This window comes from Cervus elaphus, chromosome 20 (genome assembly GCF_910594005.1).
Source record: "Cervus elaphus chromosome 20, mCerEla1.1, whole genome shotgun sequence".
Lineage (NCBI taxonomy): Eukaryota > Metazoa > Chordata > Mammalia > Artiodactyla > Cervidae > Cervus > Cervus elaphus.
In genome coordinates this window covers 31,129,893-31,138,821 of record NC_057834.1, presented here as the reverse complement: position 1 = coordinate 31,138,821, position 8,929 = coordinate 31,129,893, and the positions used below count along the sequence as shown (strand labels likewise).

General features: G+C 45.9%; 1 protein-coding gene across 3 annotated transcripts; it reads left to right on the top strand.

Annotated features, from left to right (window-relative positions):
- The first annotated feature begins 435 nt into the window (after positions 1 to 435).
- Positions 436 to 6,719, top strand: FCRLA (Fc receptor like A). 3 transcript variants are annotated; one of them, XM_043878933.1, is made up of 6 exons: positions 436 to 560; positions 3,592 to 3,609; positions 3,882 to 4,034; positions 4,354 to 4,620; positions 5,094 to 5,378; positions 6,363 to 6,719. In XM_043878933.1, the coding sequence occupies exons 1-6, from the start codon at positions 503 to 505 to the stop codon at positions 6,662 to 6,664; spliced, it is 1,083 nt and encodes a 360-aa protein (XP_043734868.1). In that variant the 5' UTR covers positions 436 to 502; the 3' UTR covers positions 6,665 to 6,719. The 3 variants fall into 3 exon arrangements, with proteins under 3 accessions (XP_043734868.1, XP_043734869.1, XP_043734870.1); XM_043878934.1 differs by having other exon boundaries at positions 462 to 560; positions 3,595 to 3,609; XM_043878935.1 differs by lacking the exon at positions 436 to 560 and adding an exon at positions 2,875 to 2,921 and having other exon boundaries at positions 3,595 to 3,609.
- Positions 6,720 to 8,929: the final 2,210 nt, after the last annotated feature.

Here is an 8,929-nt window from a genome sequence, read left to right as displayed (position 1 = left end):
TTGGTAACGAGAAGCGTGTAAGACTTGGAACAGGACAAGATCGGACACTTGAATTCAAACCATTGCTCTTCCTGTGACTTTCTGTGTAGCCTTCCAGCAATTTCCTGCCTCCTATCCCCAGTAATTTCATTGGGGAAATGAACGATTGTTGCACTGATTCTGCCCAGGGTTTGTGAAGGCCGGTGGGATAGCAGACTTTGAAACATGCTTTCCAACATGCTTTGCAAGGTCTCTGAGCTCTATGTGGGAATTCTTGAATAACTGGGAGGGTTATCATGTCATCCACAACCCTCAGGGTGCTGATGGTGCTGGAATCAACCTGGTCAATCTGAAGGATGAAAGTCAATTGCAAAGTTGAAAATGGGCCCCAGATGCAAGGAGATCAGACAGTTAGACTTACTTCCTCTTTTCTAATTTGAGAGGTTTAGTGTTGAAGAAAATCAGTGTGTTAGAAGCTGCAGGAGACCTAAACACAGTTACCACGAAGCTAAGCTCTGTCCTCATGGCTGGGGTCTTCTACTTTTCTCCTGCTTTGCTCTGGGCGGCTCAGATGCTACTGGGTAAGTAAAATCTTCGAATTTGTGGAAATGGAGATATGTCAGACTTTGGGGAAAAGACCCAAAGGAAAGCAGCATGGACTAACTTCAGCACTCAGAAGCCAAGTTCAGGTGGGATATGGCTAGTGTGAGAAAGTTTCGCGTGCAGGACTGGATGGCTCTTTCTGAATGGTATTTTTTTTCATCCTAAACGTCCCCTTGACTATGATGCCCTCTTTAGCTACAATCTCAACTCTTTTGCTCAGATAAATCTCTTGAAAGAGTAGTCTGCATTTTTGCCTTCTCTATTTGCCCACTTGTCACTCACTCTCAATGACTGCAGTCTGGCTTCCGCTGGACTCAGTTTTGGCCAGAGCGCAACAAACTCTGTGCAGACACTTCAGACTTTTAAGGTCTTACCCTGCTGGACTTCTCTGCTGCATCCGGTGCTGCTGACCACTTATTCTTCCTCGGCAATCTCTATTCCCCTGGCTTCTCTGTGTGCTTCGTGTATCTCTCTTGGTCCCTTTGGTGGCTTCTCTTCTCTTTCCCTTAAAGACTGCCGTTTTCTACAGTTGCATCCTTGCCTCCTTAGTTTTTAATTTACAGTCTCCTTAGTGAACTTATTTGTCTATTTAACTTTTACCACCACAACTGTATAATTAGGAGTTCTAAGTGATGCATCACACCCTAATCAGGCTTTTGAGTTTCACATTCAAACATCAAGCTTTGCACAAGACATAGCTACCTGCATGTTTCAAGATATCTCAGCACAATATGACCAGAGTTGAACTCATCTGTCCGCTTGGTCCCTCCCGCTCCTAATTTCATCCTTTTGTCTTTTTGACTGCACTGTGTGGCTTGAGGGATCTCAGTTCCTTAACCAGGGGTTTAACCTGGGCCATGGCAGTGAAAGCCCGGAATCCTAGCTACTAGACCATTAGGGAGGTCCCCAAATTTCATTTTTCACTGTTTTATCTCAGTTAATGGAATCCATCCAGACATCTGGGTCAAAAATTGGGAGATAACGTAGATTCCTCCCTCTCCTTCATCCTCTACACATGATCAGTTATCAAGTTTGGCAAAGTCTACCTTCTAAATTGGTCTTAGAGCCAGTCTCTTTCCTGAAACATGACTAATGGTATCTACTAGGACAAGCCCTCATCATTTCTGTCTTGTGCTAATCCAACAACTTCCTAACTAATCTTCGTATCTCAGCCTTGTGTCCTTGAAATAAATTCTGACTCCGCAGCCAGAGTAATTTCTAAAATTCAAGTCTGCCAGCCCAAGCTCCTAATCATGGCATTCAAGGCCCACCATAACTTGGCCCTGTTTCAACCTCTTCTCTCATCCTCTGAGCCTTGCAATAAATCTCAACCTGCTTATATTTACCCGCCAAACTCTTATTTATCTCCAAAGTTTTGTTCATACTGCTACTTCTGCCTGAAATGAGTCCCCCTCCCTGCCCCCGCCATTGCTCCCTACTCCTCTCTCACTTACAAACTTCTGGGCATCCCTAAAGACTCAGCTTAGGTGGCATCTTTACCAGGAAATCTTCCTTGAGCCCTCCTCTCTGCTTTGATGGCTGCCTGTGTGAATTCTTTCTTACTAACTTCTTCCTCATCTGAAACAATCTCCTCATATGTCTGTGCCAGCCGCTGAACTGGGAGTTCCTTGTAGGCAGGGACAATGTCTTTTTGTTTGATTTTTAAAACTGTATCTTATTTATCTTTGAATTCTCAGCACCCACATTTTCCCTACACAATAGTTTAGTTGAATTTTTTTATTGAACACACAGAAACAGGACTGAGTGACTGTATTATGATACAGCAGTGGTATTGTGGTGAGAAGCCCAGACTCAGATGCTCTGGTTTCAAGCCACTCTTCTTTTATTTACTAGCTCTGTGTCACTTGGAAAAGCCACTTTTCATATTTCTGAACTCGGTTTTCCTATCCATAAAATGAGAATAATAATACCTGTCACATAGTTTATTGAGTCAGAGTGCCTGGCCTAACAACATTTTATTTTACAAAATGAGAAGAGGCTGAGTCCAGTTGAGTGAAAGTGGAGGAACTGAAAAGGGGTAGCAGGGTGATGAAGAGGGCTGAGAGAGGATCTAAAGAAAGCACCTGCTGCTGATGTAATGAGAATTAGGAAGTAGAGAGGGGCCTTGCTAAGAGAAGGTATAAGGTCAAAGAAGAGTACTGGGACTTTGGAAGTGAAAGGGAGCAAAAGCAAGTGGGACAGGAAAGGACACAGTAAAGAACTGAGGACATGTGAACGGCCATGGGCCCAGAAGAGGGAAAGATGCATTAAGAGGGTCAAGAAGCAGTCATGGAGATGAGAGAGATTTACCTAGCCTGGGTCAACCATGGAACTAAGAGGTAGGTTGAGGAAATGTGGTGAAAAACCTCTAACACTAAGTTTCAACCCCCAAGCAAAGAAAGAATTGTTTCATAGCTACTAGTACAGACTCGGAGTAGAGGGTCGGGGTGGAGGGAACGATGTAGGATGGGCTCTACCGTTGCCAGGGAAAGCTCAACGGACAGAGGACATTAAGGTAAAGGCGACTGAAAAAGGAAGACCTGAAAGGAGGAGCCAGGAAGCAGGTACTAAAAGCTAGTTGGTAGAGGACATATTCAAGGATGAAGAGCAAAGTGAATTTGGGAAAATGAAAATATGGAAGAAAGCCCCCAAGGAAGGTCTGAGGACTAAATTAGATCATGTCTGGACAACGAAGTAAAAAGAATACTGACTTTGGGCTCAGACGTACCTGACTTTCTTGCTGTACTCATTACTCTCTTTTAAAATAGGGGGTAAATGAATTGACTTTTCAAAATCTGTTCACTTATTAATAAGACTTATAAAGTGGGGGTGAAATCACATGCCTAGAAATCTTGTAAGATTTGTGTGATAAAGTGTGAACGTGCCTGGCAATGTCTGGCACACGGTAAACACTCAACAAATGTTAGAATCTGATCTCCTTCCCCTCTTGTCCCACGTCTGTCTGCTCTGGGGTCCTCTTTGCCTTTGGCCTCTGGTTTCCTGCACCAGCAGCTGGATGTCATGCTGGTGAGTTCACCATCCTCTCCCCACCCCCCTCCTCAAACCCACAGTCCACTTACTGAGTGCACCCGGGAGCCAGCGAATCAAGTCAAAGGTATCCCTCTGAGAGAGCCACATGGGTCTCTTGGGAAAAAAAGGTTTTGATGCCTTCCTTCTCTATTTTAAAATGCACGATTCCCCAAGGAGAGGGAGGGACCCCTGTGGACAGCTATTTCCTGTCCTCCTTCTCCAAGCTGCAGCATCATTTTCTGGTTCTTCTCCAACCGTGCTCTCCGCAGCCGCCCGTTTTGAGGCGCTCCAGTGTGAAAGACCAGCCAGCACCCAGGAGGGCATGTGCCACCCCGAGGATGACTTCACGGACCCAAAGGAAGTCAACTTCCAGGTCAAGGGCTTCACGTTCAGTGAACCCTTCCACCTGATCGTGTCCTACGGTGAGGTCCTAGAAAGGACTGACCAGTGCAGGCAGCTCTTTCTCCCACTTCCCAAAGCTCTCCTTTCAGCCCCACAGCCCACTCAGGAAGGTACTCCCAGGAAATTGGCCATGGGAAGAGATACCATCTGCTCCATCTTCAGCCCAAGAAGCCAGGGTACCCTCTGTGTTAGACCCTAGAGAAGCTGTCCCGTACTCCCAACCAGAGGGCAGGTGGCCTGGCCCCTCACAGAAAGACTAGATGGGTCTACTGTGGGCAGCACTGAGGGGGCTCCCAAGGAGGGCAGTAGGTCACACTCAGCTTTTGCTTTGGACCACAGACTGGCTGATCCTCCAAAGTCCAGCCAAGCCTATATTCGAAGGAGATCCTCTGGTTCTGCGCTGCCAGGCCTGGCAAAACTGGCCACTGACCCAGGTCACCTTCTACCGAGACGGCTCAGCCCTTGGTCCCCCTGGACCTAACAAGGAAATCTCCATCACTATAGCGCAAAAGGCCGACAGCGGACACTACCACTGCAGTGCCGTGTTCAGGAGCCCTGGTCCTGGGAGCCCAGAGACGGCATCTCCTGTGGCCCTCACAGTTCACGGTAAGCGCTAGAGGCAGTGTTATCATGGTGGAGGCAGGTGGAGAAAGACAGAGGAACTAAAAATGTCTTTCACTGGAGATGGCAAGATCACCGAAGGCCTAAGCAGTAGGTTGTTGGCAGATGCCGCAGTTGGCCTTCAGGAGGAGCAGCATCTTAGCATTGCCTTTTCAAGTCCTTCAGCTTGATCCAAGTTCAACGTCTTTCTTACTGCTCTGTCCTACAGTTCTGTGCTTCCCGACATTCACTGACTGGATATCTGGATTACTGTCAGATTTGCCCATCTCTAGATCTTCTCTAGTCCTGTCTATTGAAGACAGAGACAGCTTGAAAGGTTCAAGTGGAACTTCTCTAAGAGAAGTCCTTCCCGATCTAGAAATAGAGGAAGGAAGGTGGGACTGGGATTCTTTGCTTGCTGGGGGCTCACCTGAATGTAGGATGGCTGAGCTGCTCTTTCTCACCTCTCTCTCCCACAGAACTGTTTCGAGCCCCAGTTCTCAGAGTCACACCCTCAGCTGAGCCCCAGGAGGGGAAGCCAGTGACCCTGAGCTGTCAGACAAAGCTGCCCCTGCAGAGGTCAGCCGCCCGCCTCCTCTTCTCCTTCTACAAGGACGGCAGGACAGTGCGCAGCAGGGGCCCCTCTTCGGAATTCCAGATCCCCACCGCGTCAGAGGCACACTCTGGGTCCTACTGGTGTGAGGCAGCCACTGAGGACAATCAAGTTTGGAAACAGAGCCCCAAGCTGGAGATCAGGGTTAAGGGTGAGTGTGTGTGTGTATGTGATGCGTGTGAAAAAGCAGGAAGGAAGGGGATAAGACAGTTGGGTCCATGAGCTAGGGTTTGGTTTAAGCAGGTTAAGAAAGGACACACAGGAGGCAAGAGCAATAAGCCAGTGTCCCTGGTGGTGGAAAAAAGCACAAATAGGGAACTTCTCCCTCAGACTGTGGCGTGCAACTCACCAAACCAAGACCTGAGTCAGCTCCACAGCTACTGCCCCGTAGACTTGACACTCCCTTCATGAACTCTGGGCATTTGTAGGAACAGAGTTTCTAGAGTGAGGATGAAGTAGGCTGGAGTTTATATTCAATTCTAGGAATCTCCATTTAGAAGGCTGCATTTGGCCTGAAATATACCCACAGGAGGTGTCCAGGGTAAGGAGGACGCTCAAGTCATAAGGAAAATAATGGAAGGGATGGGAGATGCTCATCTTGAAGAGGAAGTGACTCATGGGGCCTGCAGAGGTGTCCCTAAAACACTGAAGGCTGGCACAGTATAAGGAACTATACTAATGTCACGTACATTAGTGTAGAAAGGCATGGCAATGCACTCCAGGATTCTTGCCTGGAGAATCCCATGGACAGAGGAGCCTGGTGGGCCACAGTCCATGGGGTCGCAAAGAGTCAGACACAACTGGAGAGACTTAGCACGCATGCATGTACAATAAGAGATTGACCTAGGACCAGTTACCTGTTGTACAACATGTCTGTTGTAAGAAATTCAATTCAAAGAGGAGGAACTGGCTAATATCCATAGTCTTTTTTAATGATAAGGCCTCCCTGTGGAGGATTTCTAAGCAGAAGAAATTTAGACTTCTTCAGATTGGAATTTGGACCAGAGTCCTCAAGTTTTTGCCGCCATTGGTCTCCAAAGCTACTTTCAGAGAATAAGAAAGATTGGCCAGGAGCCTGAGGGTAGGACGAGAGTCAGACTTCACTCTTGTCTGTGTCTCCTGCCCCCTAATCCAGGTCCCTCCAGTTCCGCTGCACCCACTATCTTGACTCCAGCTCCTCAGAAACCAGATGATCCAGAAACTACTTCAACAAAGCCCCCTGGGCCACTGCCTCCACTTCCCACCCCTTCTTCTAAGGATGCAAACTCCTTTTCCCCTCCGCAAGGCCCAGACCCTCATCTGTATCACCAGATGGGTGTTCTCCTCAAGCAGATACAGGATATGAGAGTTCTCCTTGGTCACCTGGTCATGGAGCTGAGGGACTTGTCTAGCCACCTGAAGCTTGAGACCACAAAGGGTCCTGCCAAGCATGAATAAATAATTCACCTGCCGTATTGCTTGACTACCCCTAATAAATCCAGTTTTTCTTCTAGTTTTCATCTTTCTGTTCTATACTTACGCATAAATAGTTTTACAAGTTGCCCAGTGTTTTGTTAGAGCAGCAGAGATAGGTGAGTATAAATAAATTTGTACCAAGTTATACCTGGAGTTTAACTATAATTGTGTGTTCTCTCTTAACATGAAGACATATCCTGCTTGACCTAGAGAGTTGCCTTCTGTGGCCCAGACCAGAATCTGGTGAATGAAAGAGAAGCAATGAGATAGATTAAATGCAGCAGTCTCAACCAAGGGCAATCTCTCTCCATCCTAGGGGGCACTTGGCAATGTCTGGAGACAGTTTTGGTTGTCACATTGGGGGTGGTGGTGCTGCTGGTGTCTAGGGATGTTATTAAACATCCAATAATACACACAACAGCCTTCCACAACAAAGGATTATCTGGTCCAAAATGGCAACAGTGCTGAGGTTAGGGAACCTCAGCTTCACATAGGTGTTGGACTCTGAGATGAACTTTTGCCTCTTTTACTTAATTCTCTCCTGCTAGCCTTAATTCAGCAAATATTAATTATATGCTGGTATTTTCACACCTCTGCTACATACCCAAATTGAAGCTATGTTAAATATACCTATAAAACAGTGTTTCTGTCTATAGAGGGTTTATAATTTGAGATGGAGGGACAGTAATACTCCTACCCATTAAGCAATTAAAGCAGGTCATATACAAATTCCCCACAGGATCCTACCGAAATATCACGCTTGATCACAGAAATCTGTGATAAAGCATAACACTACCAGGCCTCCCAGGTGGCTCAGTGGTAAAGAACTTGCCTGCCAATGCAGGAGACTTGGGTTCGATCCCTGGGTCAAGAAGATCCCCTGGAGAAGGAAATGGTAACCCACTCCAGTATTCTTGCCTGGGAAATCCCATGGACAGAGGAGCCTGAAGCATTACAGCCCACGGCTCACAAAGAGTCAAACATGACTGAGTGACCAGACAATAACAACAGCATTGCCAGAACAGCAATTATTTGTTTTAATTCATCTCTGAAATATTTTTCTTTAAAAATATGCATAAATTGATTTTGGTACCATAATAGTACTTTTTTCTATGCTTGGACTGCTACTGTGCCTTCTCAGCCAGTGAGAGCTAGCCTGGCATACTCTACAGTAACCTTTGGTCAATGAGTTAGCACTTCATTTTATGACCTCAGCCAGTGAGTACTCTCCCATGTTATCTTAAACAACGTTGTGTGAGGTTATTCAGTGGATGGTTTTCTTCTGCTATTTATTCTGTGTGCAGTTTGGACCCACAGTGATTTACAAAGATGTGTATTTGATTGTTCCAGAAATGCCACAAAGAAACAAAGGAATAGAATCACGTTGAATGTTAAAATTCAAGTTTTCTGGTGGTTTCTGTGCTGTGCTTAGTCACTCAGTCGTGTCTGATTCTTTGTGACCCCATGGACTGTAGCCTGCCAGGCTCCTCTGTCCATGGAGATTCTCCAGGCAAGAGTACTGGAGTGGGTTGCCATGCCCTCCTCCCTGGTGGTTCTTAGCTCCCTCTAAAGTGCCAGTTTTATGGTGATTCCTATCATCTACAAGGGGAAAGATCAAGAAGCAAATGAAAATTGGTAAAAGTCCACAAATATCACTGTAGCATGAGGGGATGGATTAACAAGTGTATGAGTGGGAGTTGTGAGAAATGATGACCAGAAATATGTCATTTGGTAGATGACCAAAGTGGAAACTCAGGTGCCAATGGACCACACTGGATGTAGCTTCGAAGGTTCTATGTTATAGCCATTCTACATGCAATTGATTTCAACTAGTGGTACCACATTCATAAATGCATCCTGCAAGCCTGCGCTAAATAAGGGAGTCATGTACAGATAATAAAAGCTCTCAGGGAAAAAATAAGGAAGAAATGGGTGTAGCTGGCTAAGTGTCTCTCTTCTATACTCCTCATCCTTGTGTCTAGGTGGACCCTTATCATCACACTGCATTTTAATTTTTTTACTATCTTATTTCTAGTCACTAAAAGGTGAGCTCTTTGAGGACTTCTTGAGCGCTCTGTTCCACATTGACTCATTGGTGTCTAGTTTAATGAGGCATATTTAAACTCTCAGTGAATTTTGGATCATTGAACTGAATTGGGTCAGCATAATAAGGGAAGCATTGTGAAGAAGATGGGAATTAAGCTATACCTTAAAGGATGAGTAGGACATCTACTATCAGCAAAATGT